This window comes from Gordionus sp. m RMFG-2023, chromosome 3, assembly GCF_954871325.1.
Source record: "Gordionus sp. m RMFG-2023 chromosome 3, tfGorSpeb1-WG-v2, whole genome shotgun sequence".
NCBI lineage: Eukaryota > Metazoa > Nematomorpha > Gordioida > Chordodea > Parachordodidae > Gordionus > Gordionus sp. m RMFG-2023.
The window spans coordinates 14382041-14402672 of NC_088777.1; the positions used below are offsets into that span (position 1 = coordinate 14382041).

General features: G+C 27.3%; 2 protein-coding genes across 4 annotated transcripts in view; one reads left to right on the forward strand and one right to left on the reverse strand.

Annotated features, from left to right (window-relative positions):
* The first annotated feature begins 395 nt into the window (after positions 1 to 395).
* Positions 396 to 7383, forward strand: LOC135926376 (tyrosyl-DNA phosphodiesterase 2-like). 3 transcript variants are annotated; one of them, XM_065462231.1, is made up of 8 exons: positions 397 to 748; positions 793 to 869; positions 911 to 1003; positions 1044 to 1281; positions 1353 to 1571; positions 4745 to 4879; positions 5813 to 6097; positions 7162 to 7383. In XM_065462231.1, the coding sequence occupies exons 1-8, from the start codon at positions 611 to 613 to the stop codon at positions 7366 to 7368; spliced, it is 1392 nt and encodes a 463-aa protein (XP_065318303.1). In that variant the 5' UTR covers positions 397 to 610; the 3' UTR covers positions 7369 to 7383. The 3 variants fall into 3 exon arrangements, with proteins under 3 accessions (XP_065318305.1, XP_065318303.1, XP_065318304.1); XM_065462232.1 differs by having other exon boundaries at positions 613 to 748; positions 818 to 869; XM_065462233.1 differs by lacking the exon at positions 1353 to 1571 and having other exon boundaries at positions 396 to 748.
* Positions 7384 to 7821: 438 nt separating this feature from the next.
* The window catches only part of LOC135927429 (neprilysin-1-like), a 36481-nt gene continuing 23670 nt past the window's right edge, over positions 7822 to 20632 (reverse strand). Inside the window, exons 16-20 of the mRNA XM_065463406.1 lie at positions 17119 to 17249; positions 16620 to 16685; positions 16367 to 16462; positions 15867 to 15943; positions 7822 to 8523 (exon numbers count right to left, since the gene is read on the reverse strand). Of these exons, the coding sequence (XP_065319478.1) occupies positions 8424 to 8523; positions 15867 to 15943; positions 16367 to 16462; positions 16620 to 16685; positions 17119 to 17249 (470 nt within the window). The 3' untranslated portion in view covers positions 7822 to 8423. The remainder of the gene's footprint in view (positions 8524 to 15866; positions 15944 to 16366; positions 16463 to 16619; positions 16686 to 17118; positions 17250 to 20632) is intronic.

Below are 20632 nucleotides of genomic sequence, written 5' to 3' on the forward strand. Positions count from 1 at the left end.
AGAAATAGATAGCAATAAAGGAGAAATATAATAACCTTAATTGACATTGAGAAAAAATTAGATTAGCGAAAATATTCAACAGGTTGGGCTAACTTTTCGTAAAATCTAACTAACAGGGCTGTAGTGTTGTTAAACGGCTCGTTTTGAGCCAATTTTTAAAAACGGCTAACTCAATATTTCATCCAGGAAAATATTACGCAAATCTGAAGATTTTGCTCATAGAAGGAACAAACTAGACATATATTATCGAAATCTCGAGGCTTAGGCAATAATTTTCTGGCTAAAATGAGTTAGCTGTTTTTAAATATCGGCTCAAAATGAGCCTTTTAACAACACTACTTTACTGGGTTGGGCAAATTTTTTAAAAAATTATAACCGAGCTCGCAAAAAAGTTTTGGGTTTGAACCGAGCCAGGCTTTGCAGATCTATATATATATATATACTAATTTTATTTTCATACTCTATTTATTTATAAAAATGATTTAGTTAAATTTTAGTTTTATATAGTAAAACATTTTAATTCTATTTTAATTTAATTGATACTAAATTAAATAACTGTCAATTCTCAATTTACCTACACTGCTAAATTTAAAAAATACTGTACTAATATATGGAGGAAAATGAAGATGATTTAAGTGTTCCACCTGTAAAAATATGCGAGGAATTATGCCAAAACTTCGCAAAAATTACTAAAACAGATACTGCCTTAGCTCAATTTTATTTACAAGATAGGAAATGGGATTTATATGTAAATTAATTTATTACTTTATACAATTAAAAACAATGTTGTAGCTCTCTTTAAATGATTATTTTTTAGATAATGATATAGAAATAGAACGAAAAAATGTGCCTATTATTGAAGTTAAAAAGTTAATAATTTTATCTCATATGAAAATATTTTTTACAATAGAGATTTTCATAAAATCATAACCTGGAATCTAAATGGATTAGATAGTAAAAATTTAGAAATTAGAAGCAAAGTTATATGTGATATAGTTAAAAAGTATTAATATAATATTTAATATAAATTATAATTGTTAAAGGGAGAATCCCAGCCTCATATATCTTCAAGAAGTTGTTCTTGATTCCTTAAAAATAATAGAAGATGAACTTTCTTACAAATATCATATCATACTTGGGCACGATAATGCAAATAAAATAAATAAATTAAATTATTTTGTATGTACTTTGATCCTGAAAAATGATTATGTACATATATTAGATTCCTATTATACACCCTTTGAAAATAGTTTTATGGGAAGAGGTGTATTGATAGTTAAAGTAAAACACAATCTTTCACTATATTTATGATTTTTGATTGTACAAAATAAGTATTAGTTTTTTATGTAAAGGTAAATATAATGATACAGGAAGATAATATATATATCATGTTGATGAACACTCATTTAGAAAGCACAAATCAAAGCCAATATATGAAAGAAAGGATTAATCAATATACCCATTGTGTAAATCTCTCAAACAATTATCTGCTAAATAAAAATGAGGATGAATTAGTGAGCCAAAATAAGATGGTACTATTTGGGGGAGATCTAAATATCAGAGAAAAAGATGTATAAAAATTAGATAATTATTTTTTTAAGATTTTTTTTATTACTTTATATTTATTTTCTCAAAATATTGAAAGCTTGTATAAATTTAAATGATAATATTTTTATTGAGGTAAATAATGATACTCAGTAGTATAATTAAGATCATTTCATTAATGATACATTAACATTTCATCATTTAGAGGGGATATAATTACTTTTTAATATTTTATAATAATCTACTAATTATGACATACATAATAACACTATAAAATAATAAAGAAATATTAAAAAATATTAGTTTTATTTTATTTCCTTGATAAAATATATTATGATTTAGCAAATATCACAATTTCTAAATCTACTGCTAAAAGGTCCAATCCCTGAACCCATTATTCCTATATTCTTTGAGGCTTGCTAAATTCCTTTAAATAAAAAATGATGGGGTGCAACCAATTAGATCAATATTTCATTGTGTTGTATCTAAAATCATAGTCAGACATTTAAAATCTGCAATATCATCATCCCTTTCTAATCAATTGGGTGTTTCATCAAAGGAGGAGCAGAGGTTGCAGCATACGTGGCACAAATGCTACTAGCTAATGCAGGTCCACATTTAATTTTTCTTAAAATTGACCTTAATAATCCTTATTATCTTATCCCCATATTCTTTCCATAGCTACTCCAAGCCTAAAAAGTGCTATGTCAAAATTATTCTTTCTTGTGAAGGTACACAACAAGGTGAGGCATTGGAACCACCATTATTATACCTAGGATTAATAGATTCAATCCAAGTTTTAAAGCTTTTATTAAATAACAGGTATTTAGATTGTGGCTTCATAGCCAGTTACATCTCTTTTATAAGCATCATTCCTTACATTAGTAATAATCTTATGCCTGCTACAATATTATCTCTTAACATTTTATTTCTATTTTTGCTCCATATATGCTATGAGATCAGCCCATTACAAGAGTCTCCACTTTCATAAATATATTTTCAGATATATCATGGCTCTAGGCCTCTCTTCCATGCATAAATGGTAGGATTGATTTCCTTCCCCCATCCTTCTTCTCTTGCCACTTTTATCTCCTCAAGATTAAGCAGTTGAATTAATACATGCTGATCATGATATTGACCTATAAAGCATTATGCCAATTTACTAGCAAACTCATTTCCAAGACCACTTGGGTAGGCAATCGTCAACATCCACTTTTCAGAAAGCTTGGGTTATTCCACTAGTATCTCATTCCTAGAAGTAGAACAATATCCCAACTAGGTTTTTCTGCCTAAATTGGGCTATGAATGGTTGCCAGTGATTCCAAGCAAAAATATTAGCCTTCTTCTCACTAATTAAAAATTTCATATAGCTATTTCACCTCATCTTGGCTATGATATATCATTTCCTTATAAATGTATTAATATTTCTTTACCATCTGATTCCAAAGGACACAATCCTTTACATTATAGGTATTCCAAAGGCCGCCTCCCATGGCATACAATTATAAATGATGGAGGATTAGGAATAGAATGCTCAAAGGTAATACCATGACAAATCACTCAGTAATTAGGACAAGAATTTTAAGAATTGCTGAAACTTAGTGTGGGTTAAATATATTGTGTATTATACAAATCAAAATTTTAAAGCTCTAGCTCAAATATACCCCAAGTTATGGGTCGGGGAAGTTCGATATGAACCCTCTTTTAATATCTCAAAACTCACAAAATTTTGGTTTAAATTAACAATTTTATATATCATTTTGTAGCCCTTAAAATTCTTCCTAACAGAAATTATTTTAAATATCTTCAGTATCGTATTTCTGGTAAAACAACAAAAAATTATTTTGAAAAGTGATCTATTTAAAACGATGATACTCATGAAATGTATTTATTATCAGGGTTGCGCATCTGGAATATTTTTTAGCCAGGTCTGGTTCAAGGTTAAAAAAATTTAAGTGGGTTCGGTTTGGTTCAGGAAAATATTTTTGAACCTGTAGTTGGTTCTAGGTTCAGCTTGGGTTTAGGCATTTTTGAATTATAAAAAAACATCTATATTTAAATCATAATTACAAAACTAGACATAAATTTAGTATTAAAATTTTTATTTTATTATAGGCAAAATATATTTAATAATACAAAGCATAGTCATGTATCAATTTAAAATTTTTTATTTAAACGTATTGGCATAATATCTACCAAGAGTTGTTTGCTCACCCTCGATCTTTGCGGTGAAATAATGAATTTCAAATATGAAAAGATCTTTCAACACTAACCTATATATAAATATATTTATATGAAAATATTATAAATTAACTTCGGACAGGAACAGGAAATAAGATATCAAAGTGGTGGAGCTTAGCACTCCCAAAAATGCAAAATATTTACCTCTTATCCAATCTTTTAAAATCGCCATATTCAATAATATTTTATCCTGCCTTTCTTTAAGTTGTATTAATTTCTTTAAATCATCTTTTCAATATCTTCATCTAAACTATTATCATCAGATAAAATGGGTGTGGAAATGGGTTTAACCCTACTTTATAAATTAAAATGCCTTTTCTCACAAATATATTCATCATCATTAAGTAATATCTGTAATATTTAAAGATTTAATATTAAAAAATGGGTTAAATTCGGGATTTAGGAAATTTTATAAGCGGAGTTCAGGTTTGGGGTTGGGGTCAGATTTTTTCAAAAACCCTGGGTTTCTTCTTCATGTTAGGTAAAATCCCGGGTTATTACAAATATATTTAAATATTTAAGTAAAAATATTAATGGAGAAGTTAAGAATTTAACTTTTATTGTTTTTTTTTAATTTTAGGAATAAGATTTGCTTATAGATTGCAGAAAGATTTGGACCTCTATTTGCCAAATCTCCAGGCTTACATAATATTATTTGGGCTTAAATCTTAATGGACTTTTTAAAAACCCTAGTATTCAGCAAAAAAAAATGGCATCATTCCATTTTTGATATATAGAGAAAAAAATTTTTTAAAAAAATGATTTATTTTTTATTTAAAAAAATAGCTGTAATGCTTGAAAAATAAAGTAATATTTGTAAAAAACCAATTAATCTCTTGTAGACCATATTATGTATGACGAATTTATGTTTAATAAATTTTTAAATCGACTCGATAAGCGTTAAATATGTTTACAATGTTTGGATCTATATTAATGAATGAATCCTTGTTTATGATAGATAGAAAAGGCAATGAATACTCAGTCAAGTCCTCGAGATTTAGAGATGGTGGATCTATGGGAAGCATCCGGTTCACCCATGCAATATCAATTCACCTATGATGCCTTGTACAATAGCAATATTACATTTCCCAAAGTAGAAAAAAATTATTATATTAAACTTAGTGATACATTTTGTGGAGTTTTTTTTTCAATTGTTATAAATGGATAACACGTAGAGCCTTACAAATTTATTTTATTTTGACCCGGGCTTTGCCATTATTTTTTTTAAAATATAAATTTAAGCATCTCTAAGCCCGGCCCCTATCCCTATTTTGAACCGATTTGCGAGGCACTAATTACGTGTCATTTGTCAATTAAAAGAAATTAAATAAATTTTTATATTTTAAAGCTTTTTAGAGCCATAAAATTTTCTATATAATTAAAAAAAATTTAAATATAAATCTTGGTTAAGTGGCATGACTTATGATTTCAGGATATGGGGCTTAAAATTTTCGTTTCTCTTTTAATTCCATCCCATTTTTTTGCAAATATGAAAGATTATAATAATTAGTTAGAGTTACATTTCCGACTTATCAATTTTATATTAATACAATATTTAAAATAAGTTCAATTTCACAAATATTAATGTGCAAATTAATATTAAACAAAAATTTCTAAAATATATCATATTAGCTAGACCTTGCACTAACAGCTGAGTTTGATTTAACAAAACTCGAATCGGTCGGATTTGGGCAAACATTCAGAATCGATATTGTTTGTTTATAAGAGAATTGGGCTTCTGGCAAATATTTTAAAAATTTCAGGCCGAGCCGGACAAAAAATTTAGCAGGCCGGACCTTGCAGACCTCTGGATCATAATTTCAAGACAGTTCGTATAATAATTTACACATTCAAAAAATCATATTATTTAAATAAAATTTAAATGATTAAAATAAAACTTTGAACCCATTTTTTTCATTCACTCATGCTTCTAAACTCACAACAAAAGCTCATTTGTTAAGTCTTTCACACAATTATTCTAATATAAAAATTTGACATAATTAATATTTACAAACATTTAAAAAAGGATATATCCCCTTACGCAAGATCCTCCAAAGCGGGTAATTCTTCTATTAAAACCACGGTCAACAATGATTCAGAGTCACGTGTCAAGGGAAGACTTAGGTTCGACCGTTTGTACACTATGTACTCTATAAATCGATTTGGAATATTAAATGAATCTTCCATAAAAGATTCTGACATAGAAATCAATTATCACCTTAAGTATAAACATGACCCAAAATGTGATGACGATAATAGGAAGAAGATGAGAAAGATGAGTCCTATTAGAGAAGATATGTTATGTTCAAAGGTATAAATATAAATAAGAAGAGATTTCTTTTATTCATGTTTTTTTTTAAATTGTAAAAAATCAAGGCCATTTATAAGAGTTTATTGTATATCATAGACTAAAAATTTACATAACATACATCACGTCAAAACATATAGTAAATTAAAAGTCATAAGGCTATGTCTTGGTGTCTGTATAGCCGTCTATATAACTTCCTTTAAGCAGCCATAGGCTCTTTAAGTTTACGTATAAATATATAAATAATGATTAATATTTAATGTAAAAACTTAAAACAAACCAAAATTGTCCTAGTTCAAAATCTGTTAAGCCTGGGCTAAAGAGAAATAAGTTTCGAAAATAAGACGAACCAGGATAAGGTCTAATAGTTTGTAAGACTTAAAATCGAAATTTTTTGATCCGCCCAAAGCCCGTTGTTAAATTTTTTTTAGATTTTAACCCATCGCCACCCAAATTTTTGAATAGCTTATTATTTCTAAAATATTTATTTTATCTAAGGCTTATTTATATTGTGCTTTAAATTTTAATATTCATCGATAACTTTGATAAATTAATAATGTTTTAATCTATTTTATTCAATTTATTACAAAATAATTATGGTCGAACTCAAGGAAATTTTCATTACAACCGCTAATTTATTTAAATTTCTATTCATCTATATAATCATTTGACCTGTTAGATTTGACAGTTATTAAAATGATCATTAAATTTTATTAAAAATTATTTTAATTTAAGTCTTAACCCTACCTAACCCATATCTCTCAAATCTTTAATTGACTCTAATCCATGTCTCTTTAAAACGACTCCCTACTTTTATACTTGTTTGATTTTAAATATATTTCGCCCAATTAAAAAATTTCCTACAGTTGAACATTTTTAAGTGGAGCTATTATCTTACAAAATATGTTATAAAAAGGAATAGTAAATATTTCCCTCCTGTCCTTATTTTTTTTAAAAACTTTTATTATTTTTTATGCCTGATGATTAGTTTATAGATTTAGATTACTATTTAATCCAAAATGTTACTAAAATAAATAAAATTGTTTTCTTGTTTTGATTAAATATAGCAGAAAGATATGGATCCACTAAAGGTTGTCAAATCTTCCCTCAAAGCAAAAGATCTTGTTAAAACCCCGAAATTTATGATGAAAGTGGGAGAATTTAACTTCGTAGGAATCGAGAAAATGATTTACCAAGACAGGACCTTTCAGACTCCTCCTAGTGATCATTGGGGCATCTCTGTCATGATTAATTTTTCAATGTCTGATGATTAATAAAAAATTATTATACTTTTCCTAGTATACATAATGTTTTATTTTTTTTTACAAACTTAGTGATTTAGAATCCTCACCTGGGGATATAATTATTGATATATGAATTAGATGACAGTTTAAAAATGAGTGATAATTAGATGTATCCCAGCTTACACGTTATTTTTTCCCACCTTACCACTAGTCAAGGGTTAAAAAAAAGTTTATAAGTGAATTTTTTAAAATTCTTCAAATGTTGGATAACTAACGTATGCCGGAACGGAATATGTGAAATAAAAGATGAAAGCATTAAAGTAATACTTACATAAAACATCTAAAAGATTTATATCAAAAATAATAAAATTAATCTAAATATAATTTCTTCTATTTACAATATAAATATATATTTATTTTTTTAAATCAAAAATTTGCATAATGTAAGTGTTTGGAAAAAAAATATGAAATCTTAGTCCCCTGCGATTCAAGATTCACGGTTATTAGTTTGTTTATAAAAAAATAATTACATTTTTAATCCTAGTTTAAAAATATATATATAGATATTAAATTTAAAAGTATTCAAAAAACCTCAAAAAGATTAACTGACATTATATAAATTCATTGGCCGAGTTGGTTCCGTCATATTATAATATATTTATAAACCCAGTTTATAATTAATTTAAAAAGATATTTCTTATTAATATATTCATAAAAAGAAAGAAATATTTTTTTTAAAGATTTTTTCTTCCAATTTTTTATGAAAAAAAGGGATCAATAAAGTATCCGAAAAGAAAAATCTGTCAATCATGACAAAATTTATCATTAAAACTTTTCCTAATTTAAATAAGTCTTATTATTTTGATAGACGGTTTCCTAAAAATAAAATTAGTATAATTATGAGTGTTGGTGAGGAAAGTTTGAGTCCCTTTCTTTGGCTTTTGAGGAATGATTGATTTTATATAGTATTTAACGCATTCAAAAAATAATTTAAATGTAAAACTTTTCATAATTGCAAATTACATAATATTATTATCATTATACATATGGAACGATAATTTTTTTATAAACCGGGACGCAATTAACTACCAAACGTTACATTTTTTGACTGGATTCATTTTGCTTCCTAGCGGACAATTATAAGCATTTGAAAAGTCAATTGAATTCGAGAGTGGGCCAATTACTCTAAATTATTTTTATTTTAAATCGATTAATTTTATATGATATTTACAATAAAGAGATCTTTAATGAATCAAACAAAGGGCTAGATATCTATTGCTATTACAACATTTGGGAAAAACATAATAATTCAATCTTATAACCCCCAAAAAAGAATAATTACTGAGACATATCCAGCTATTACTGTAAACTTATCATATTTTTTTGAAATCATTTCACCGTTACATTTTATAACATCACTTATATAGCTCGCTCTTTCGGAGATGGTGGTGGTAATATCTTTATTTAAGATATGCTAAGCACCCCCCCCCCCACCGATTTGCAGTTCAATACATTTTGCAGAATCTTAAAAAGAATAAAGTATTTTAAATGAAAATTGAGGCTATCAGAGATCTACTGCACGGTGCAGGCTAGGCTAAGAATTACAGGCCAGACCGAGCAATTTGTACATAATATTTTTTTGGGTGGACCGCTCCCGGAATTTTTAAAAAATTTACAACTGTGAATAATGCAAATTTATGATTATTCCTGCACAATAATAATTACGGGCCAGTGAATAAAAACTTTTAAAATTCTTGACGACCCTGTTCCAGCCGTATTGATTTATACTTATAATCGTATTAAATGCCATAATTTAAAGTCCCCTTTTGCATGGCCGCGCGCCACTAATTTATTAATATAAAATCATAATATGCATTATTTTTAATGTAAAAATTCCCAATATTGGTTTTAAAATTCAAAAACACATTTAATTTAAAATTTTATAAAAGTTATATTTTTGAATATATCCTAGATTTTCATAAACTTCTCAGTAATTTCTTCCATTAATAAGTGCGCGAAGATATTATAAAAAATATTTGAAGAATTTCAAAAGATTTTAGATAGTAATTTTATTTTTTAAGTAATTACTTTTCTTAATTAAATTAATTTTTTTTTAATGAAATTAGATTGTAAAAATATTATTCCGTCTTTTCAGCCAAGAATTTATCATAATTATAATATATATAATATACTATAATCCAATTTAAAAGATTATATATTTATATGTTAAAAATTTTATTTTGGCAAATTATCAGAGTAGTTAAAGTATCTGTCTGTATCTAGATAATATTTTATAGGTATCTATATCTGTTTTATATACTTTTAAGATACATTTTGATATAATTTTATTTAACGCTTTTTTATATTATAAATAAAAATACATAAATGCAAAATTTATTTTATTTCATATGAACAAAGCGAATATTGTCCTCTTGGGATCATTGACCCTAACCACGATACTATGTTCAATCATACACCATTGAACACTAACACATCTCGGATCTCCAGTAGGTAAAGACGACTCCTTTATCAAGTTCTTTGCCGATATTCTACGAGAGATATCCCTTATGCGCGATATACTATCTCGCCTCCCAGCTCACCAAGCTTTCTTTTTATTAAATACCTTTTAATTCCAAGAATTTTATATACACTCCGAGCGTCACGGATCTTTCAATATGACGTCAACCTCGCTTCACACGAACTGGAGGTTAAACGCCTTACAGAAGATATCCTCAATCTTAAATTGGAATTATCATGTTTACAGGCTACCTTACCAACCAAATCCGGCGGCATAGGTATAAGGTCCCCTTCCCTACTTTCTGTTAATGCGTTCATATCCTCTCGCCTGTCCTGCGAGCCCATAATTCAAACACTAACAAAACATCTTAACCCCTAACTCCTATAGGCAATTGATCTATGGAAGTCCCTCTCATTAGTCGATCCTCCATCGTCGGCATTACAGATGGATTAGAATAAACCTCTAGTTGGCAACTCCTTGCATTCCTTAAATAGAAGAGCCAACCAGAGGACCATTCTCTACTCTTCTCCATTTCCGAAGGTAGTGGATACGAATTTCTTGAGGCTTTCCCATCCCGAAACATTGACCAGCTCCTAAGCAATGATGAGCTACGTCACGCCATCGGTCTTAGACTGAATTGCGATATGGTAATACCTTATCACTGTATCCTCTGTCAAACGTAGGTCAACTCCAAAGGCCGTCACTCTACACTGCAAGCGCTGTAGAGGCAGATTCATTAGGCATTCAAATGCAATGATACCATTGCCAGGACCTTAAAATCCGCCGGCATCCCATCAACTATCGAACCTACTGGCCTTTACAATTCTGATGGTAAGCGGCCCGATAGTTCGACTATGATCCCTTGGAAGAGGGGGGAATTCCTAACTTAGGATTTCTCATGATCCTCTTGCCCCTTCCAATATAAATAAAGATGCCATACTAGATGACGAGGCAAATAAATTAGCTTCGCCATCTCTTCCCGCCAATTATACATTCCTACCATAATCACCACTACTCTAACGTCGTTCGGCTATCATGCCCTAGATTTCTTTAAAGAGCTGGGAAAACGGATTTCTGCTAGGACCGAGGATCCCAACGAGGGATTCTACCTACGCAAACGATTAGCCATAAACATAGTAAAATATAATTATCTCAGCTTTATTCTTTCAATATCCGAAACCCCGTAATTGAACATCCTATGCAGGGTATAGACTTTGGCCATTTGTTCCCTATTATAATGTTAGCCTTAAAAGGGAACTTGAATCTCAATCAATAAAAAAATAGCAAGAATTAATGACTATATAATTGTGATTTACTAATATTATATTTTTTTTACTATTATTATAATATACCTTGATATAAATTGTCGATATAACGAAATTATAATTGTAATTAATGAAGAATAAAGGAAAATATATTATAAAAAAATTTAAATATATATATATATTAAAAAATATTAAGACTACTATAATAAAAAATTATATATAAAATATTTAAAACTTATAATAAAAAAATATATATAAATATTCATTAAATATTATGTCCGAGTTTATCAATAAACAACAAAGTTTGATATCACAATGCATCTCAAGAAATCTGCCATTTTTATTTTCAATGGAATTAGTTAATTTTATTTTATTATACTAATTTTAAAAATTTATTTTAGATTAATATTAATAGTGAAGAAGAGGAAGAAGTAATAATCAATGAAGCATCAACAAGTTCGGCCAATATAAAGAGCATATTTTAAAATAATATCTCAAAATAAATAAAATAAATCTCTGATAGTGAAATGTTTGCCATATCTACAAAAAAATACTAAAATTTCAGTTAGCATTACCTCAACTTGCAACATTATAAAACATTTAAGGGTACAGATATTAAATAAATGTTTAAAATTGTAATTTTAAGACTGATAATTAAAATAAAAAAGGGGAAGGAGAATAAATCTGTTGAAAAAAATATTGGATATTTTTGTCAAGAGATCTTAGACTTGAGCCCAAATTAGATGTTTTAATAACTGCTTTTATTATAGCTAACATTCAGCCATTTTCAATTGTTAAAAATCCTTCATTTATAAAATGATCAAAACATTAGCTCCATAAAAAATATAATTTGCCTACAGACATTGGTTGGTAGAATTTCACAAAGATGGGAAAATGAAAAGAAAGAAATCATAAAAATCGTTGGAGTGCCTACTGCCGGTATAGCTAACATTTAAATTTGTATAATATAATAATTAATTATGAACAAATTATTTGCGCAGTTTTAAGAAATGTAAATTTTTACTTCATACATACCACAAGCTTGGAAAGAAAATATAGCGTTGGATTGTAAAAGAATGACTGGTAGTCATATATATTACAAAATAACATAATAATTTACAAAATATAGCAAATGATTATTGCATTCAAAAAAATCTTAAAGATCATTACTGACAATACCAAAAATTTTCTCAAAGTTTTTAGGTTCTATTTTATTATAAATATAATATATGATTAGGATTAATTATTTATTATAGAGTTTTCAAGCCAATTGAAAATACTAATGAATCCATGGAGGATCTGTAAGATGAAGAAGTAGTTGTACCAACATCAATATAGGATTTTGAAATATCAGAAACATATAATTTACCTAGTCATCAATGTTGTGCCAGTCACACATTAAATCTTGTTGCCACTGTGGATGCCAATAGTATGAATGTTAATAATTATTTATATTTTGATACTCGACAAATTTTAAATAATTTTTTTAAAAATGAATGTGGAGATTTTGGTATTTTAAAAATTGTAATTCATAAAATATAACTTCACGCCCCGGTAGAAAGAGTTTTTAGTGTAGATAAAAATGTCTTTACAAATAAACTAAGATGCCTTAATGACCAAAATTTTGAAAATATTTTATTACTGAAATCTAATAATTATTTATAATAATTTAATATATTATATTAAAATTTAAAAATCATTATTTTAGTTATATTTTGATAAATGTAATATCGAGTCAATAAATTTTTTAGTTCATTTCATGAATTTCCACATAGAATCCTAATTTAGGTTTAAGCAAACCTTATATAAGTGTATAATAAAAATTACATCTCTATCTTGATACATTTTTAAAATTGTATCGATATCTAGATAACTTTTTAGATTATTTATCTGTATCTAGATAACTTTTCAAACGATATATCTGTATCTAGATCCATTTAAAAAGTATCTTTTAACAGCTGTAAATTATCAATATCATTGAGACTGCCACGTAGATCCGACAATATATTTTAATGATAAGAATGATCGTTCAACGCTAACCTAGTAATTAATAATTTAATATGTACAATGAATTTGTGTTGCTGATACATCTAGAACAACTTTCGCCAACGTTTTTAATTCTGAATAAATTAAACTGTTCTTTTCTCAGAAGTATAAAATATTTGCATCCTTATTAGTTCTTTTAATATGTGAAAATATTTATAATAATGAGCTAATTGGAATGTGTTAACTAATTTCTTTTTCTAATAGCAATTTTTCAAAATCATCATGATCATTTGTAGTTAAGATTAATATCGATGATACCTGGGATCTAAATATAGTGAGGCATAATTAATATTATCATATGACCTAATATCTCATTGGAAAAAATTGTCTATTTTTCCAATTCTTAACGTATTAATGCGACAAAAATAGGAGAGGCACTTTTGCTCCGATTGTACATCAAGATATTCACCTTAAGCGGTTTCAAAACTTCAGATATACTAGGTATTGAATTCCATTCTGTTTCCTCCAGAATAACTTCCGATACAAAGTCCATATAAAAATCTTCAATTTTAGCAATCAATCCAGCATATCGTAAACCGATCATCATCTGAACAATCAATTATTGCCAAAGGTTTTTCAGTGATATCAAGGTTCTAACAATTGTGGACATCTAAAAATTTTACTTGCCTTTCTCGGTCAATAATCGATTTCGCATTTGTCTAACAATCATTAATGGCTAACTAATATGTGTGCTGCACATCTAATATTATAATCTATGGAATTAAATTTTTTAACATTTGATCTGCCATTTCTTCATTTATTATCATCATTCATATCTTCATCCCTATTCTCCTCTTCCACAGATTCATATATTTTTATAGAATTTAAATTTGCACCATTATTGGTTGTTATAGTATACAGGTTATTTAGTGGAATTTCGAATTTATTCAAGGTCTCTAGAATCATTTTTTTATATTATCTCATATAGCTATTCCAAAATTTTAATGCGATAATCTTATCTCGAACATGCTTAATATTGATTCCCATTCTATCTAATCGTTTAGCAGAATCAGTTTTTATTTCTCTTAATTTTTATCTAAAATCATCTGTAATCAAGTCTCTAATTTTAAAACAATTTGTGGAAATACGGTCAATTATTTTTCATACCCTGAGCCTTCAATAGTTGAAAAAAAAGGCGGCCATTAACGGTCATCATATCAATCAAAGCATTTGTCAGCTCTTCAGACATCGTAATATGAATAGATTTTTTTAATATAATATCCTTCAATTTATTATTTTGTATCAGATTTGGTAGTAGTCGAAGTTTCTATGATTTTATTTTTTTACCTAAATATTCATCAAATTGATTCGAGTGATTTCTCTTAATGTGTCACCCTAAATTGCTATTATGACTCCCTGATATATATTACATATTCTACACATTCAGAATCTCCCTTATCATCAAATTTGAAATATTCTGCTAATAAATCGATTTTCATTTACAAATTCTGATTTTTTTAAACAAATTATTTAAATTTAAATAAAACTGAATTAAATTTGCAATTACAAATAGATAGTATTAACAATGATGATAACATCATGCTCCCCTCTCATATATCAAAAATATTGTAAAAGAACTGCAGGCTATTACCTTTTGTGAACTCAATTTCAAGAATGTTCATTACACATCACACCCCATAAATTTATCTCTTACCCCAAAAATATTTGTTACTCTATCACCCCCCCCCCGTACTTCTTTTAAATGTACGCCAAATCTTTCCCCTTTTGTATAAACACCATAGGCCTGCATACGTCGGGCTTAGCCCATGAGCAAAAATAAAATCTGGTCTTCGATTTTAATTTTTCCCTTTACCTGCAGGCTTTTAAATTTTTATTTAATAGGCCGGGTTTGGGCATGTTATTAATTTAAAATTCGTTAAATTTATACATATTTAATAGATCTAATATATTATTATCATTATTGAAATCATTTTTTTATGATTAAATTTTACATGTGCGCTTAGTTTTTAATTTTTTAATAGGCCAAGCCTATTTTTTTATTAACAAAGACAGGGAGGGGGGCGGGGTTTAAATTTATTTAGAACTAGGGGACTGAATCAAATATTTAAAAAATTTCCATGGACCCGGGCCGGATTGATAACAAAATTTAGGCGCATGCATATCTGGTAGTCATTGTTCATGCCTAGATTTTTGATTTAAAATTCATATTCAATTCCTCTTCATTTCTGCAACAACATACAAAAATAGCGACAAACTAGATATATATATCTCTGCTACCAACCAATCTTTACCTCAGAATTTTCGATCATTGGATATCTTCAAAGCTCGCCAGGGGTCTGCTATGGGCATCTTTCAAGGATGCCATGTACTATTTTTAAAGGACAATATTCGGGCCGGGTCGTGTCGGGCTAGAATTTTTTTTAAATATATCTAAATTTATTAATTTTATGTTAAATTTTTTATGCAAAATAAAAATATTTTATTTTATTTATAGAAACTAGACGCTATATAACATATATCTTTTATTTTGAGTAATTATAAAAATTAATTTCTATATTTAAATAAATTCGGGCAGGGCCGGCAAAATTTTTTAAAAAAATTTCTTCGGGCCGGGCCGGCAAAACATTTTTAAAAAAATTTTCGGGCCGGGCTTAGTTTAAATAATTAAATCTTTCATACAATAATTATATAATTTATTTTTTAATAAATGAATAACCTATAGCTTTAATATTTATTACCTAATAGGACCAGGACTATGTACCGATGAATGTATCTTGTTCAGTGCTTCTTCGGGTCTCATGGATCCACACCATATCTTTTTATATAAGATCATACTTTATGAAAGTCAAGAATTTAATTGTTAAATCAGCAATAATACTTAATTAGATTAATAATAAAGAAATTAATAGGAAAGATTGTTATGAAAATTGCTAATGAAGCAATATTTTATTATTAAAAAAAATAGATTAGATTTTGATCTTAACTCAACTTACCCCAAGAATGGAGTTGGAACAATATATCAAGTATTAAAATGTCTAATGCTGCCTGTTTGAAGGCTGCATTTTCTTTTAAAGTTGAAATTCTTTCAATTAAATAACATGGCTATTCTATTTCATTCCTTTTCTTTCTTCTCCTCTTTTCCTTTTCTTCCTTCCTTCCCACTTATTAACTTTTATTGCTTTCCTTTCACTTTTCAAAAAAAATACTAACTTTATTCATTAATTTAATTTTTTATAACTTGAGCATAGTTTAAGAAGAAAAGTTGATTATGTGTCAAATTAAGAGAAGGTATTAGTTTTTCCTGCCCATGGTTGCTGGTCCATTTTTGATATGCCTTCAAAACAAAATTTAAAAAAAAGATTATTAGATATTTGTGTTCGAAGAAAAGTACAGATAATATCGATAAATTTCTATTATACTATAATGAAATGAAAATATAAATAATATATACATCTATATATGAAAGTATTAATGATATAATTTTTAAATACTCGAAAGGCCTGCTTGAGACCTCCATTATCAGCGATATTTTCTCCTTGAGTGTTGCGACCATTAATCTATGATTTATATTTTTTGGTGTCTGATCATTTTTATAATGATAGTACTAAAAATTATATATAAGATAGGGGAGAGCTTTATATTTATCAATAAAAAAAGTAATATTTTATGAGTCTTGTAAAATTTTTAAAAATTCCCTTATCTCAAAAACTCAACATTTAATGCAAGAAGATCTCCAAAATGATTGTCAGTTTCAATATAATATTTTATATCAAATGCAGGATCCTCTAAGCTAATGAATGCTAAATATTTTTATTATAAAATGAACACTGATACTGGCTAGAAGGTACCCCCTCCTCCCACCCACCTCCCCAGATTTTAATGATCTATTGGTTCGTACTTACCCTCTGTTAGAAGGCCTTGAGCTGATAGACTAACTCTAACTAGTCATTTTGTTGGCTAGCTTAGTTCTAATAAATATTGAAATATTACATGCAAATTAATCTCTTTGAGTTTGTATTTGGAATATTGATCGATTATACATTTGGCGCGTTTCCTGAATGCCTTGATAGTTGAATTATTCCACCATTGTTTTAAATTTCCTCTTTTGTCAAATTGACGCCCTATTTTTTAGGCAAAACAAATAAATTAGAATGGTTTTTCACAGCCACAATTTATTTATAAATAATAATATATTTTTTTTATAAAACAAAAAAATATATTATGAATAAATATCTTACAATTTTAATGGCCGCCAATATATTTGAAGCAATGAAAACATCTCTTAAAATCAATACGGTATTGATTCTACAATACCAAAATATCACTACGGTATTGAATCAACAATGATAATATCAATATGATATTGAAGCTACAATGGGTATTATTTCACAATCCTACACTCGGCCTAAAAATTTTAAAATACCCAGGCCGTGCCGTATATTTTAAAAAAATCCAGGCTGGGCCGTGCAAATGCTATTATGAAAAATAGAGTTTGTGTTCTCTTGAAATGCAAATATTTGCAAAGTTGTTCCAAACTGTTTTTTATATTATTTCCTATATATGAGGAATTGTAAATTTTTAAACAAATAATATCCATACGATGTGGCTTTATAAATTAATGGTGAATTCTACTGTTTATCGATTTTTACAAAATTTGTTTGCTCTGACCTCATATTTTTTTTATTGTTATTATTTATTTTATTTTAAGTCCGTTCCTTTTTTTACTTATAATATATCCCTAACTAAAAAAATTAAAACCTTCCAAATCTATTTTTCCATAAATATCGAAATCTAACCATAATATTCTATTGAGCAGTCATTAAATTCTATGATCATGGTTAAAATGGATAAAAACATATTAACAAATTCTTGTACATGGTTATGATTCTTATCTATTCTTTTATATATTATTCATAGATACTTATGGCTGCTTCCTAGATATATTGAAAAAACCCTCAAAATTTATAAATTTTATCATGTCTGAAATCTTCCATTTTTTTAATAAGAATTAAAATAAAGAAAAACAAACAAAAAACGCAAATAAAATACGAAAAATAACAATGCCACCAAATGCTTTAATATTTACTAGTTTTTTCATAAAAATTAATATATTTTAAACAAAATTTTATTAAAATTTATATTATTTTTTTAAAAAATAATAAATTTTTGTAAATGACGAAAAATGATATAGATATTTATATTAAAAATAACTTGTTATTTTTTTCCTCAAAATATATAATAAAAATAAATTAATTTCATCTAAATAAACAATATTAACTTAAGTCATGGAAAAAATTTTAATAAATAATATTCATAATTAAAAATCATAACGATAGTGGTTGCTTCAATAAAAATTATCTAAAATTTTTTATAACCGCAATGAACCTTTATATACTTTTACAATTAGTTCGACTCAACCTTTATAATTTTTTTAAGAACCGTAATCATGAATTTTTATATATTGAATCGTAACCAAACTGAACCTTATAAATAAAGGTTCAGATTGCATTAGTGGATCAGCTTATCCTAAATTATATGGGATATGATTGCTATCATATTTGGCTAGGGAGAATTGAGTCTAGATAGAACATGTTTATGGATAACATTTGGTTAAGGTTAGGGATAGACTTAGATCTAGATGTGGTATCAGAGTTGGGAAAAGCCGCTAATACTTGTATCTAAGATACACGATCCTTTTATATCTAGTACTCGGTATCTTTTTGATATTTTTAATAAGATACTAGTATCTGTATCTAAGATCCTTTATTTTCAGAAGAATCTTGTATCTTTTTATTTTCCTGAAAAAAAAATAAAAATATAGATTCTTTTTAATATTCATGTTTTTAAAATTTATATATCACGGAATATAATCTTATTTTCTCCTTGTAATTTTGAATTAATTTCCTTAATTTTTTTTCGCCATATTTTAAATATATTGACAATCAAAATTAGCTGGAAAATTTATAACTCACATTAAGATAGATAGATAAAAGATAACACCAAAACGAAATAAGTAAAGAATATATTTTACATATAAATGTAACTCGATAGAATATCATTACCAATTTTATATAATATTTTTTAATTTGTAGAATGATTAACATTCATGGTAGTTAAGAAGAAGGGTGAAAATGAAATTATGGACACTCCTGAATCAAAATAAAAGTTTTAGATGGGAATTTTTTGAAAATAATTCAAGTCAAAAAGACAATGAATACATGATGAATGTCAAACCTGTCTAAACAAAATAAATGATAAATGGTTCAACAAACTCATTTAAAATTTTCTTATACATATTAAAATATTTTATTTATATGATAATTTTATAATATATTTATATATATTTTTTAAATTAGAGATACCATTTAGACATTTATACCCAATATAAGTTATAAATAAAAGAGCAGAGGAAAACCAGCAAACTCCCCACAATAAAAAGATGATTTAATTCTATTAATAAAATAAAACTATTACATAAAATAAAATTGATAAGTTGATATGTGCATTTATTGCCAAGGGTTTAAACCCTTTGAGCCTAGTTGAGCATGAATTTATTACAAATATGGAAAGTTATATAATTATATATATTGATATGAGATTATAGATATTCTTAGCAATGTTGGATCATTTAAAAAATTTTAAAGGAGGTCTTTGTAAGAATAGAGAAAATTTTTGAGAATCAAAGAGATACTTTAAAAAGTAAAAGGCTCAATCATCTATCTGCACCACTGCAGATTTGTGGTCTACAAAAACCCGTAGTTTTATTAGAATAACCCTCACTGGGTAAAATATTTTTTTTTTATTATTTTTACAAACGAGAAACACTTGCAATCAAGAGCCTTGGCATGTAAAAGAATGCCTGGAACACATTTATTTAAAATTGCATAGCTATTGGAAGAATTCTATAGAGGGTATGGGATTTCTGATAAACTAATTGCTACTTTTATAGATAATGCATCCAATTTTGTCAAGTCTTACTGAATATGATGCAAAATTAAATGATCTTGACAATGATTTTGAGAATGATGATTCCATATTAAAATTTAATAAATCAATGATGGTTAATACATAATTTTTTTTTTTATCTTTCGATAAAATAAACACGATAAAATAAACAAGATAAGATTACGCAGACATATCAGGTGGCCTGCCATACTTTATCCTTAATTGCCACCAAGCAATATCAAACTCAAGGAATCTTGGAAGGACTTATTATGGTGTAATGGGAGAATGTATAAAATTATGGAATGCACCAAATCTTCTGAAAAGATAAGGGAGGTAACAGGTGGTAATCAGCCAAAAGTTCCATGTGTAATCTGGTGAAATCGCTTATACGATATTATGACTTTACTGTTAAAATAAAATCACATTTAAATTTATTATATGAAACAATTGATTGCTCTATTTTTAAATAACCGGATGTTGTCTATATTGAAGAATATTAGAAGGTTTTAAGCCCAGTAGCAATTGCATTAGATAAACTACAAGGGCAGAGTAGTACATT